The sequence below is a fragment of the Trachemys scripta genome, chromosome 8 (genome assembly GCF_013100865.1).
Source record: "Trachemys scripta elegans isolate TJP31775 chromosome 8, CAS_Tse_1.0, whole genome shotgun sequence".
Lineage (NCBI taxonomy): Eukaryota > Metazoa > Chordata > Testudines > Emydidae > Trachemys > Trachemys scripta.
In genome coordinates, this window is record NC_048305.1 from 75,883,740 (window position 1) to 75,898,412 (window position 14,673).

At 41.4% G+C, this 14,673-nt stretch overlaps 2 protein-coding genes across 6 annotated transcripts in view; one reads left to right on the forward strand and one right to left on the reverse strand.

The window, feature by feature from the left end:
* GLMN (glomulin, FKBP associated protein) overlaps positions 1–1,371 on the forward strand; it is a 40,192-nt gene extending 38,821 nt beyond the window's left edge. For all 5 annotated transcript variants that reach the window (XM_034778137.1, XM_034778135.1, XM_034778138.1 and 2 more), the window contains one exon: positions 90–1,371. In XM_034778137.1, the coding sequence (XP_034634028.1) occupies positions 90–185 (96 nt within the window). In that variant the 3' untranslated portion in view covers positions 186–1,371. The remainder of the gene's footprint in view (positions 1–89) is intronic.
* C8H1orf146 (chromosome 8 C1orf146 homolog) lies at positions 1,357–11,175 on the reverse strand. The gene is made up of 5 exons (XM_034778140.1): positions 11,042–11,175; positions 9,257–9,350; positions 7,585–7,753; positions 2,952–3,030; positions 1,357–1,484 (listed from the first exon to the last, which is right to left on the reverse strand). Exons 1-5 carry the CDS (start codon positions 11,123–11,125, stop codon positions 1,365–1,367), a joined length of 546 nt encoding a protein of 181 aa, XP_034634031.1. The 5' UTR covers positions 11,126–11,175; the 3' UTR covers positions 1,357–1,364.
* Positions 11,176–14,673: the final 3,498 nt, after the last annotated feature.

The window sequence follows — 14,673 nt, forward strand, 5'->3', positions numbered from 1 at the left end:
CCTGAAGGCAAGTGTACATTTAGAGCTGACTGGAAAAAAAAATGTCATTGTGCTAATATAAATAACATGAATTTTTCTTGACATTTCAGGTTCTACATTCAGCTCTTTTCACATTTGATTTAATAGAAAGTGTTCTGGCCCGAGTAGAAGAACTCATCGAAGTGAAAATAAAAACCATAACATAAATATTGGTGGTCAAATGAAGCACTTGGTGTCCTAAATCCTAGTGGGTTTTTAACGCTTGCAGTACATTAAGACGTTGGTCATTATGACTTTACTTGAAAGAGACATTATCAAGTTTTAAACAAGTCTGTTGAAGAATTATTTATAAAAGGCTGCTAGAATACTTGCAACTGCTGTTCTTTACATGTCTTATTACATGTCTTTACTGTAGAATCTGATTAATGGAGATAGACAATGTACTAATTTCAACAAAATATCCCAAGCTACCCTCTCATTGAGTTAGCTGCAGTTTTGCTAGAGTTTGGAAATTGCATCTGCTTGGCATAAGATAATTATATTTTATTAACCTTTGGAAATGAGAGGATGTTTTTGATGTGTAGAAATAGCCTTATGTTTGCATTACCTAGACCCCAATAATAATGTTTGGAAAGTTTTGAGCTCCACAGATGTGTAAATACTAGGTATTACTGCAATTAATATTGCCAACCATACTTCTAGATTAATAAAGACTGACTGTAAATCAGGACTATCCATACTGGAGATCTGAGCATAGGGATTTGAGGACAAGGGGAAGCCATGCTTCAAAAAACACATCCAGGACAAAACAAGATAAGTTTAGAACTTTCCCCAGGGAAAGGTAATATACATAAAGACAGTAAGCATATATTTTGTAAAGAGAAACGAGAATGCAATTCAGTGCATAAGCTGTTAATGCATAATATGGTCTAAAATATATGGACTTGGGGGAATCTACTCTAGGATCATTTTGATTATTCTTATCCTCCCTAACTATGAAGAATCTCCCAAAGAGGTGTTTAAATGTTTTGGAAAATCACAGATCACTTTGCAATCAAACTGAAGGTAAGGCACTTGCTTTTTAATGATGGTTTTATTTAAATTGCCCAAATTGTAAAAACAAAACATATATAGGGTTTAAAAAAAAATCCCGTAACTTTTCTCTAAGTTAGCAAATTTGGTATAACTCACACTATATAGCATTGAATATCACAATAAATGTTATGTAAATTTTCATTTAATGCATTAATTATATACACAAATATTTTTAAACTGACCATTTTTTGTACAGTTGCTGTATTTTTTTTGAACAGACAAGAAAAGCATTTGTATTTTGTTTAGAAATGTAACTCCAGAAGTTTTGAATAAATCTAATTGGTACTAAGTTAGTTACAATCCAACTGGATCTTGTGAAGCATTTTCCAAACTGGACTCTGGTCTATGATCTGGGCTTTTGCCATTAGCATTCTGTAGCGAATGTTGTCTATGTGTGGTTTGCAGGTGATCTTAAAAGGAAAAAAGAAATGTGACACTACTTACAAATATTTTGATTAAAAGAGAATTAGATAGTTTGGGTAAAGAAATACTGAATCATTTACTCTTAATATAGTACAACTGGAAATTACGAAGAGACTGAGTCCAGATTCTCTAAACTGGATATCTGGGGGTGAGAGAGAAACAAAGGTAACAGGGTAAGCTGCATTGGGGTGCCAGGCTGATCCTAAAGCACAACTTAAAGCAGCTGTGGGACTGCTTTGTTCATATTCTAATAACATCCCACAAGAGGTTGTTACAGCTGCCACAGCTGCCAAGGATTGGCTAAATATTGTTTCTCCCTGGCTACCCCTCCTGCACTGGGAACAGGGAGGAGTGAAACAGCAGTCATTATGCATGTGGTACTCCAGCTGGGGTTCCCCAGATTGGGGAGTCTTGAATAGATCTGGGCCTCATGCTAACATCCTTTACATGGAACTCCCATTGAAGTCATTGGACATTAGTCCAGATCAAGTGCAGGAAATTTATAGCAGTACGCCTAATTTTATTTAACACTGAATTAGGATATGATGCGGAACAGATTTCACAAAAAGCTAGAGGTCTGACGTACAGTGGTTACTATTAAGATGTCAACGTTTAATAGTTATCACACTGTAGTACATGAGATGCCACAGTTGTTTTATAGACTCTAGAATAGAAAATAATTGCAGTATCTTATGCCAGAATATTGTAACTTGGTAAATGCTAATTTTTTATACGGTGACCACTTAGGAAAAGGATAAAATGCGAACTAATATCTGGTTTGTGCTATTCCTTTTATTTTTGGTACATTATTGGAGTGCTGTTCATACTAGTATAATTAACGTTGACTCAGCATTTCTGTAGAAAAATCATTAAATAACTTCTGCATATGCATTAATCTTTTCAAAGAAAATTCTTGTTTACTTACACATGTAGGATGTGTGGCAGTTGCACAGATATAAAGAACACAAACGGCTCTGTTGTAGTTGCTAGTCTATAGAATAGATTTATACAAGTAAATCTATTATTGATTGAAGTCCACAAGCTGCTATAGTCTTCAGGTTAATAATTTACTTTAAGAAGACCTTCAATATTTACAGCCTGATTTTGATTTCATGCTAGTTTTACACTAATAAATGAATGGAGTCACTCCTGATTTACAGTGGCAAGTGAGAGCAGAATTAGGCCCTAGAGGTCTGTCATTCATCTTTATACATGCTAATAAGACCTTTTAAAGCTATTGTTGATAATAGTTTGAAACAAACATTTGAACTACAACATCAGACTTCGGCTTGCGTTCTTAGAACAGTAGTTATTGTTGGGACTCTGATCAATGTAACAGTAAGCTACAAGCTCAGTTGAGGACATTTTTTTTATATAATTCATTGTTTTTATTAATGTATTTAAAAAAAAAACTTTCATGGGTAATATTTGTTAATCTATACCACAAGACTTACCTTGGCTATAGTTAGCATGAGTTTAACAGTTTCAGCAGTGTTATGAACTGGAATTACTCGTAAATTACTGCCCAGGAATCTGCACATCAGAATAACCATGGTTATATTTAAAATATATATTTACAGTACATGACAGCTTAAGGCTGAAAAACCCTTCTCACATTATCCAAATAATATTTCTCCATCCAAGCATTTCCCACAAATCTGGACGTCTGGGCTGCTGTCCTCTCTGTGCATCTCATGGAGGCAGTGTTTTGGCACCACATGGTCTGGCCATATCCCTTCTGCTCCTGCTTGCTGCCAGATTCTCTGCCTCCACAGCAGCAGACAGTGGCAGTTTCTTTGCCTCCTGCCCTTACAACTTCTATTTTAACTTTTCTACCCAGTTTTTTGGGCAGTGGGGAGCAGTGTTCTCCCTCGTCAGCATTCCTCTTTCTCCCTGGGTCAGTTAACCTCTGGGGGGGTTTAACTGTCCCTGAGCTTTCACTGCAGCATCTCCCTGTTTGCTCCTCTGCACTTCTTTCCTACCAAACTTTTGTTTCATAACAAACATCTCACCGTTTCCCAGACATCCAGAACTGTAGGAGATGCTGTGCTGCAGAACAGAAAATTTCTTACCAATAATTCCCTTCCTGCTAGCAGCATCTCCCACAATTCTACCCATCCTGGTAGGGGTCTTGTTACCATATGACTGTTGTCCTTGGTCTAATGTACATAAGTACTTCATTATCTCTGGAACATTTGTTAATGATGATATACAAGTTTTACAGTTTGGGAATAATTTATCTGGCAGCAAGCAGAAGCACAGGATGTGTGTCGAGACCATGTGGCGCCAAAACACTGATCTGCCTCTGTGAGCTGCAGAGAGGAGAGCAGCCCAGATGTCCAGAATTGTGGGAGACATTGCTACCAGAAAGCAAATTATCAGTAAGAAATTTTCCAGTCTTATTTCCTATACTACCCACCAGTGCATGCAGAGTGTTTTTGGGATTTTTTTTTTGTTAAGGCAAATGGAGGGTTGACACTATTCTTACACCCCTCTCCACCCTCCACAGCACCTCCTCTTCCTGTATTTTTATGGGGTGTTACAGGGGAGAAGCCCCCTTCTTTCTCTGGAATGCTTAGTGACAGAGTCCCAAGCCTTGTTCCACTTTGCTTGAGACCAAGCGCCTTCAGCATTTATGTGCGCAGGAAGGATTGAGACTGTAAGCACTGCTTTGCCATGCCATTTGCAGAATTAGTTTTAACTCTCAAAATGCCAGTAGCCAAGTAGATTTGTTGAGGATGGTGGTAGATTACAGTCAGGTGTCCGAAAACACTGAGCAAAAGGCATAGGTCTAAATCTAAACTCCCATACCTTGTTGCCGCACTATCCAGACAGATCGTGCTACCTGTCAGTTATACACAAAACAAGAGGATAATCCTGATAAAAATTTCACTTTAAACACACACAAGTTTATGAAGGGGCAGGGAAATTTGCACTGCTTCTGTCTGCAATATCTATTCTGGGGATAAATGGGACTTTACTATTTCCCCCCTCTCAATCCACCACTTTTGATAAGTAGTACATCCAATGACATCTTTACAACAGGGTCTATAATAGGTTTTAGTTACTCAAGCTGGAACTTAGCAGTGAAATGGAGGCAAGAAGGTTTAGAAACCTAAACTTCTAGAAACATTTGCACAGATTTCGCTTTCCAGAACAGTGCTAAAATAAAAAGATCAGGAGTACTTGTGGCACCTTAGAGACTAACAAATTTATTAGAGCATAAGCTTTCGTGGACTACAGCCCACTTCTTCCACGAAAGCTTATGCTCTAATAAATTTGTTAGTCTCTAAGGTGCCACAAGTACTCCTGTTCTTCTTTTTGAGGATACAGACTAACACGGCTGCTACTCTGAAACCAGTGCTAAAATACTTTAGGGACTATGTCTGCACTAGAGACCTTACAGTGGCACAGCTGTACCCACCGATGCAACTGTGCTGCTGTAAGATCTCTTGTGTAGCCTCTCTATGCTGACGGGAGAGAGCTCTCCTGTTGACATAATTAGACCACCCACAACAAGCAGCAGCAGCTATGTCAGCAGAAGAGGCTGTCCCACCAACATAGCGCTATGCATACTACCACTTATGCTGGTGAAACTTATGTTGCTCAGGAGGGTGTTTTTTCCCACCCCCGAGTGACATAAGTTTACCAACGAAAGTGGTAGTGTAGACATGGCCTAAATGTGAAGAATTAGGGTGACATGGGATGAGAATGCTTTAGAATAATCAAAGGTTTAATCCAAATAAGTAGCCAGCTGTTCAGATACTTATGGCTCCTGTGACCCTCCTTCTGACTACAGGTAAGAAGTTTTAAAAACTGGTGAACAAACATTGGTTAAATATTTCTTCATGCAGACAAGACTTGTTACAGGGGAAAGTTGTGGGTTTTTAGAAATTAAAGAAAAATAGCAAAATTTTCCAGTCAGTATTACAAACTAGAAAAAAGAATCACTAAAGTGATTGAAGAAAGTGTTACTTGTCATGCTTTCAGGAGTGTCCCATGCTATCAAGTTGACTGTGATATGTCAAAATAATTCTGATAGCATTGTTTTGCACATTCTCTATTAATAAGACAAGCCAATGTTACAAACATTAGCCTCTGGCTAATTTTCCACTAGATGAGCAAAATCAAATTCACCTGTGTGACCAGTTTAGAAATCTGTCTGTAGCACTTATGAATTCTGGTTGATATTATGAAGTTGTTACTATGTAAAATTGCTGTATCATGGAATGCCTCTAGGTCTGTGTATCCAGACCAAGAATAAGAGCAGATTGTTAAGGACTATCAGCATCTGAATAGGTCTTACCTGGGAAGAACAAAGGAATTACTGCATACTAGGAGAAACTAGTTCTCCAACTTCCCTCACTTTTTTGGGGGGAAGGAAGAGGGGTTGGGGGTGTGTGTGTCTGGCATTTGGAGAGTGGGAAATTCCAAAATACAGGATGAAGAAGCTAAAGTGTTGAGGGCAGCCTTTAAAAACCATAGTGGGTGAAGACACGCAGGCAAGAGGAAGGGGATGGATTAGCCTAGGTGAGAGAAGGGTCTATATTTCAGAATGCAAGCCACGCATTGCAGCAGAAGGATTCTGGATGCCCCTGACAACTCCGACCCCAGCCCAAAGAGTGCTCTGGAGTGGTGAGGAGACAGACAGGGAAATGCATTATACAGTTTATTATTTTTGAATAGAGGTGAGTATTTCTCATGTGATTAGATAAAAAGCAATGGTATTAGAATCCTGTGCAAAGTATCTGTGTGTTCTATGTGTTACACTGTAGGCCCAGGAGACCCACACAGCTAAAGTTCTGGGATGGGGTGAATTTAAATTCTGGGTGGAAGTCTAAGGGCTTAGCACCAATGGCAGATTTAGAGTTAGTGGGTCCCTGTGCGCAGCTTCATTTTCGGGTGCCCCCCTTGGAACCCAGCCAAGAAAAAGAACATTCTCTTATTTCCCCCTCCCCCTGTTTTTCATTTTTTTCCCCTTCATCCTCCTCCTATCTTATAAGTAATGGGAAGTAAATGAAAATAAAATGAGGTACCTTGGTTGGGGTTCAGAGGTCGGGCTTTGGGAGGGAGTTTGGGTGTGGGCTCTGGGCTGGGGCTTTGGGTGTGGGAGGGTTGAGGGATCAGACTGGGAGAAAGTTTGGGTACGAGCTCTGGGATGGGGCGGGGGGCTACAGTGTTGGAGGGGGGCGGCGCGGCTCCCAAAGCGACTGGCGCACACACTCCTTTGGCAGCGGTCATTGGTGTGGGGCGGGAGCAGGGGCTCTCCGTGCACTGCTGCCCTCAGGCGCCGCCCCTGCAGCTCCCATTGGCTGCAGTTCCTGGGCAATGGGAGCTGTGGAGTCGGCGCTTGGGGCAGGGGCAGCACACACACACACCCCCGCCCCCATCCCCCCAGGGCCATAGGGCCGCTGCTTCCGGGAGCAGCGCGGTGTAGAGGGCAGGAGGCAGAGCAGGCAGGGAGCTGCCTTAGCCCTGCTGCTGGCACATCTCTGTGTGCCCCTTTGGGGGGAGGGTAGCAGTGGGTTTCTGTGTGCTGGCAGGGGCAGCACATGGCACTGCCTACCCCCCCAGCAGGGGTGCACAGAGACGTGCCAGCAGCCAGCCGCTTCGGGGAGCAGCGTGGGCCACCGGCCGCGGCATGCAGGCAGTCTGCCTGCCTGAGCCCTGCTGCACCACTGGCCAGGAGTCAGGGGGAGGTTGTCAGATGAGATTTGTCCTGCATTTTGGGGTTCACCACCCGGCTTGTTTCATGGTAAATCTGCTCCTGCTTAGCACTGTTTCTAAGGCCTCGGTAATGAGCTGTGAGGTTGCAGCTCTCAAGAGGGGGATACTAGACAGAGGGTCTGAATCCTGAGCATGTGCCTAGGAACCCCAAGACAGAGACAATGTCTTGGCTCTGTTGAGACTCTGGAGGCTTAAAACACCTGAAGATTCAGCCATTGGATCACCTCACAGCAGTCTGGCAAGTGTCCAGCTTGGCAGGACCTTTGAAAATCTGTATATAGGACCTTTGTGTAAATATTCATTAATATTACATCTCATTATTCTTTAGTAATAAAAATACTGGTCCAATTAAAGACATACCTTTTCTGAATCCTGAACATTAAATCCCATTCTTTTGGTCCATGCAAGGCAGCTGACAAGAGCAAAAAACTATTCCGATGAATGTTTATGAACTTCTCAGTTCTGCCTAAAAACAGTTCTCCTCCTGTCTTAAATAAGTCTTGTGTGTCTGCCAATAGAAATGCAATGCCTAGAGAAGAAATTGATTACAATGTAAGCTCAGTTTGTTACTTCAAGCTAGTAATGAGGTTTAGTTTTCTAACTACTAAGTCATCAATAAGCAGAACTCCCAACTCAAGCATTACTTTAGAAGGCAAAGGAATATAAAATGTGAGTCAATTCACATACTTTGGCAGTAATGTGCAAGCCAATGGGGATGGCCAGAAGGAAATAATGTCACAAATTGAACAGCAGCAGCTGCAGTCACCAGTTTAAAATTTGGTCATCGAAAATCTACAATTTAAGACCAAACTACAAGTTTTCAACGTTAAATGTTATTTCCATATTAACATATGGATGGGAAATCTTGAAATCCACAAATTCTAGGTATTTAATGGGATGAATTTATAACAATTGCCAAGATGTGTCTGACTTCAACAAACCTTTATCTCTAAAGTTATGCAGAAAAGAAGCTAGAAATATGTGGGGAACAGCTTAAGAACAAAGACAGAGCATCTGCAATGGCAGATGTGCCATTGGGCACCTGAAGGAACACGCAAAAGGGGCCAACTGAAAGAATCCCTTTGTCAAACAGTCCTCAGACAGGGAAACTTCTGAGACTTAGAAACTTCTGAGACTTAGCAACATGCAGGACATGGAAAGAGCAGCTCAGGTTAGACGGGTGTGGTGGAATCTTATTCATGCCTCATGCAATGTTGATGGCAAAGAAAGGGTTCAGATTCAGAATAAGCCGAACTATTTTGCCTAAATGTCACTTTAGTGGTTTAAAGTGCTGTTCTATTCTGAAAAGCAACTGTAGAAATAGTAATATGGGGTTTCATGTTTGTTGCCTCAGTGATTTCCTGGTCAAATCAGCTCATTTTACAGAGACAAATTTTTTTTTGTAACTGCCAGCTCAGCAAATTTGACTTAGAAGATTAAGGTCAAGCTGGTTTTCTTTTCACACATCGTCACCAGTAGTAAAGGTTCTGATGGCTGAATTATGCTTTAGTGATATTTGTGCAGTGATATTGTCTCAGCTAGATTCACGCAGGTGTGACTGGGATTCAGAAAACAGCTTGCTTAATGCACAGAAGGAATAGAATCCAACTCAGTCACTCTAAGATGAATGGCTACAGTAAAGCTAATAAGATTAAATTACAGCAGATTTTTTTTTTTAAAATCACAAAAGTCATTAGGTACACATAAGGAGCTGTTCTGTCAAGTAAGATGACATTTTATATAGTCACTTTTCAGAGTACAACTGCACTTTAATGCAATAACTAGTATCTGATTTCTATTCACAGCTCCTCCTCTCCTCACTTCCACTCTTTTCTAATGTTGGCCTCTTGAAAAAGAAAATACTTTGGCGCTTTCACATCCACCATTCCAAACTCTGACATTTCTGCAATGCAGCTTTTGTATAGGTTCTTAGGTCTACTCTGTGCTACTGCAAGAGGGTCTGCTCCTGTACCCCATTAGAATTTCTGGTGAGTTCTTTAAGAAATATGTACTGCAATTCAATTTACTGTACCAGAAAGAGAAAAAATCATGGATCCATTTTCCACCGAATCTGAATATCGAACTTTGTGGTGTTGACTCTGTAGAGATTCTGAAACTTCATGACTCTAAATGAATGTAAAAAATGTATTTTAAAACATGCTTGCAATCGTATCAACTGGACTCTTAAAACAGAGTCTGACTGTTAAAAGGTCTTGAGTACCTTAGTTTAGAAAATATTTTTACTCCAGTAGCAGTAATGATTTTAAACATTTTAATTGAACTTTTGCATAATTGATGAGAATATGAAATATTTGCATAGCTGCAACAATGATTTAGGTATGAAATAATGGGGTGACAATCTTCTAATTTTTTTTACCTCTTCCAGCCTGTCTACATTCATTTTGCATAATACACAAGGAAACTTCACAAACATTTTACAGTCAAATCTTTGTTTTTAAAAAGTAATGCACAGAAGGAAGATTTGCAGACAGTAGAAATGTACACACTAGATGTTTGTTTGCCTGCAATTAAGTAGGCTGGTTTGAATGAATCAATATGGATGTCAGCATTTGACTTGAAGGACAGATAGATCAGAAAAGACTGCTCTGGACAACATCCTTACCATGGGAGCTTCATGGCAGAATACAAACTGCTTAGGAAAGCAAGATGATGACACCATGCAACAATGTCATCTGAAGAATGGGGTGGACTAGTACATATTTTTCAACCTGCAGGTTGAATTTTCTAGTGTTCTAGAAAAAAATATCTCAAACAATCACATACATTCTGGACTGTGACTTTAACACGCTCAAATCAGACTTCGGTCTCCTCAAGAGTCTGAATTTTAAACCAAAAATTGTGCACCCATATTTGAATCTCTTAACTTATTATTGTAATCTATCCAAAGTATTAATACTGTATAATGGAAGAGATAAAGTCTTCAGGGGGGAATCTAGAAGACGACAACATCCTTGCTGGAATGACTTACATTGATAAGCTGGAAAAAAAAGAAATCCATATAGTAGTATCAGTGCAATATAAAAAGAAAGACATGGGTTAGGAAAACATTTAACTCACAACAGCAGGTGGCAGGAATACTAAACTGGTACCAAACATGAAGGGAAATAGAATAAGAAAAAACATGAAGAAAAAGGTAGGTCTATGGTAGCAGCAGGTTTACCAGGTAAGGAATACACATTTTCCTGTATCTATTATTTAGCATTGCATAAAATATTTTCCTGTTATAAAATCTTGGAAATACTTGACAGTTGGTTCAATATTAGTGAATCAGTTGCTGCAGTTGACTAGAGGCGCCAATTTTCTAATGTGTCGGGGGGTGCTCCACCTGTTCCCCCAAAGCCCCACCCCACCCCGCCTCCTCTTACCCTCACTCTGCCCCCATCCCTCCACCCCACCTCTTCTCACTTCATTGTGCCCCCACCCTCATGCATGCCCTGCCCTCACTCCTCCTTCTGATGACCAGATAGCAAGTGTGAAAAATCAGGACAGAGTGTGGGGGGTAATAGGCGCCTATATCAGAAAAAGCCCTGAATATTGGGACTGTCCGTATAAAATCGGGACATCTGGTCACTCTACTTCTCCTCCTCCCTTCCCAGCGCTTCTGAGCTGATCATGGCAGGCGGGAGGCGCTGGGCAGCAGGGGGAGGCGCTGATTGGCATGGCTGCCAGAGGGTGGGAGGCGCTGCAGGGAGGGGAAGGAGCTGATTAGGGGTGCTGCCGATGAGTGGGTGCTCCAGCCTCAGAGTATCCATGAAGCCAGTGCCTATGCAGTTCATGAATAACTAGTATGCAGTACCTGGAGAGCTGAACTCATGATAACTGTTGTGATCCATCTTGCCTTTTCCTGTCCACCACTTTCTGCCATTGTCACAGGGGTCATTAATACTTCTGCAATGAAATCTCTGGTAAAACTTTCCAAAAAGCTTAAAGAAAACTAGCAACAGAGAGAGAGAGAGAGAGAACAGAAGTGTCAGCCACCAACTGAAGAGAACACAGCTGTAATAAAGGACACTCATTAATGGTGCTTGGTCAAAGCACCAAGGGTGCCTAAAGACCCCAACTGAAATCGGCCACAGTGCCTGGGCATTTTACAAACACAGGATAAGAGATAGTTCCTGCTGTAAAGAGCTTATGCTCTAAATCCACAAGGCAGACCATGGGTGGAAGAAAGAACTACAAGCAGATTATTGGGAGCTGAAGCACAGAGAGATCAGCTGAGTTGCTGATCGGGCCACCTGCCCAAAGATTTCACAATCCTTAGCTTTGAACTAATAATTAAAAAAAAAATCATATTAGTGTATTACTGTTTTGGAGAAATGTTCTTACAAGTCATATAAATATTCTGTATCTGCCCAAGTGTGGTGTTAATAAACACTGTAAATATTGTTCCCAAAGGCATCTGTTGCATCTGACAGTTTTCTTGTTACAACTGTCCTACCATTCAAATGGCTGAGGTGAGAAAGACTAAAGAGAACTCTGCTTTGGAACATGTTAGCAGTGTTTCTAACAATCCAGTTTCTTTCCAAAACCTATGGAGAGGTTCACTGATTTGGCAAAAGTCCCAGTGAAATGCTGGCAGAGCCTGGCTTAGAATTCAGGATTTCCTGATGTTTTATAAAATAATTACACAGCAGGGAGTGTAGCAGGGCTAAGTGTGCTTCCTTCACATGACACAACAGGGAGCGAGACCATCATTAAATGATTCAGTGGATAATTTTTTCAAAAGTGCCTGCATTAGTTAGGAACCGAAATCCCATTTTCAAAAGACAGTTTTGCCATTTGGGGCCATTTTCACATAGGTGCTTTTGAAGATGTTACCTCAGGTCTCCCCTGTAGCACAGTGCAGCTCGCTAAGCTTCTGAGCTGACCCATCACCTTTCTCCTTGTTGTTCGCATTTGTATTTTTGAAAGGTATGTCTAGGTCTGGCACATTTAATAGACGATGCCCTCTTCAGCTGGGGTAACTTTATGCAGCTGGGAGGAGGCTGAGGGGCCTAGACAGCCACATCAGGAAGCCCTGAATCCTCCAGCCTAGCTCTGCCATCAATCTGCTGTGATACTTTTGCCAGTTACTGAACTGCTCTGTGCCTCGGCTCCCACCTGTCAAAAGGGGATGAGGCTGTTGCTCTACCTCACAGGAGGGTTGTGAGGCCTGTTTTGTAAAGCTGTGGGTAAGCTCAACCCGGTCCCATGTGAGGACTGGTATCAGGCTACCTTTGGGGATGTTTCTAACTTTCCCAGTTAGAGGCCACCCTCAGGTCTTCTATTTTAAAGAACACAATAAGGCACAGACCACAGACCCCTGTGAGGCCTCCTACCCACCTCTCCCCCCCCCCCCACTGCCTGTCAGAAGGCAATCGGAAGGCGGGACTTGGGTGTCTAAGGCAGCTCGAGATTGGCTGGCACTCCATGTGCAGAGGCGTCAGATGAGTCAGTGCAGCACTACCACCACAGTGCTGTGGGCCCACTGTTTGAGCAAGAGCCAGCGCACGGGTCTGCCAAGGGAAGGCAGAGGAAGAAAGGGATTAACTGGAATTTTGAGCCTTCTAGCCCTTCAGGTTATGACCTAACTAATTCTGCCCTTTTGAAAGGCCTGGCTTCATGGCTGCTACTGAAGTGAGTGGAAATGTAGCAGCAGAATTTGGGCCTGTGTTTGAGGGCTCCTCCCTCCTTTTGGTACCACAGCCACTGGCCCCTGGACCAAGTCATGGAGTAACTTGAGACTTTCCTAGCAGGTGACATGCCCCAATTCAAACCCAACGTCTCTCTGTGATTCAGGAAGTTCGAAAAAGCAAATAAACTGCAATTATTTTATCACCAGGAAGATCATCTTTGCCTGTATGTGAAACAGGAAAATGGTGGAGCTCAAAAACACAACTGTTTCTCTGCGCTCTGTCTGAACTCTACTCCTGTCTCTTCTGTCAACATTGTTTTCTGATTGAGGGGCCTGCGGCCCTGGGTGAGGCACCACTGGAAATCCTGAGACTTTGGAAGCCACCCTAATAATTTCTCTATAAACCCAAGTCTCAGTCTGAAAGCCTGTGGCCATACAGGTATGAATACATGAGCTGCTTGAGAGATACGAAGAATTGCTGATTGCAGGCAGAGACATAGGGGAGCCCTCAAAAATACAAAGCAGTAAAATGGACAAAATGATGAAATTCAAAAATAATTTAAATTTTCTCCAGATCAGGGGAAAGAAAGAAAAAAAAAATTACAACAACAAACCCCTGCTGTGATGGAATTTTCCAAATATTTTCTCTCTCTATGAGCCTTTAATGTTAAAGCATGAGGCAGCATCTTGTCTGCAGAGAGAAGCAGCCTGAGAATGCTGGTACATCCTTCATTGTGACTATAGGATGCATATCAGTGCTTTGCAGAGGGAGGAGCCAGAGGCCAATAAAAGTAGGAACTACAAACAAGTATTATTGGGCCCAGCCCCTGCCTTTGGATAATAAATGAATGTGTACACTCATATGTAAAGACACCAGTACATTTTTACTGCAACATGGACTGCTCAGACTCTGTGCAGAATAATTTCAAATTTAATGAAAGGTGAACTGTACATTAAAAAAAATTAAAATAGCTGTGCTGAATAGGCCAGATGAAATAACCCAGCAAAGAGAGGCATTCAACACCTTAGCCGTTTCTCCTCTTCTATTCCTGGCAAATAAGCAGTCATCTTGGAGTGCCTGCTTCTTTCTGTTCAGTCAGATGCACCAGCTAATGTTGAAGGGGTCTGGAGCCTGCAGTTTGCCTTAGGGAATAAGTCAAGTCCATATTTTTTAATACTGAAGATTTTATTAAAATATTTTACTCCCTGTAGAATATAAAGTAAGGGAGAAAAAAATTAGACTTCCTACCTCTGTGCATGGAGGTAGGCTCCAGTGCTCTTTTGGCTGGGTATGATGGTACCAATAGAATGCTAGGCAATATCTTGTGACACACCCATGGACACTATACACTATCCATATATATATATATATAGAGAGAGAGAGAGAGAGAGAGCCTGCATATCTTTCCCCATCTTGATTGCTAAATATATCTCTTAAGTGTGTTTATGGAACAATGAAGGGAACTTTATGACACAGATTGAGAATCTATCTGGTCATTTATATATTGACATAGTGCTAGTTTAGACTCTGTGTGCACTTGTTCTGAAGTTAGTATAAATCTAAATAAAAGGCACCGTTTAATTCAAGTACTGGTGCTATATTTAGGGTGCATAGCAGTGATTTTTTTTTAAGTGAATCTGCCAAATTTGTAACAAGATCTTCCCCTGAACTCAGATTTTGAAACTTGTCTAAACACAGATGTGCATTATATGAGTCATCACCTTTTGGGATGGGGAACCCCAACAGATCACAAGCTACAAATGTTAGCAGGGAAGTAGAGGAATAAAGTTTAGCTGCTTACTTGTAATGTCCT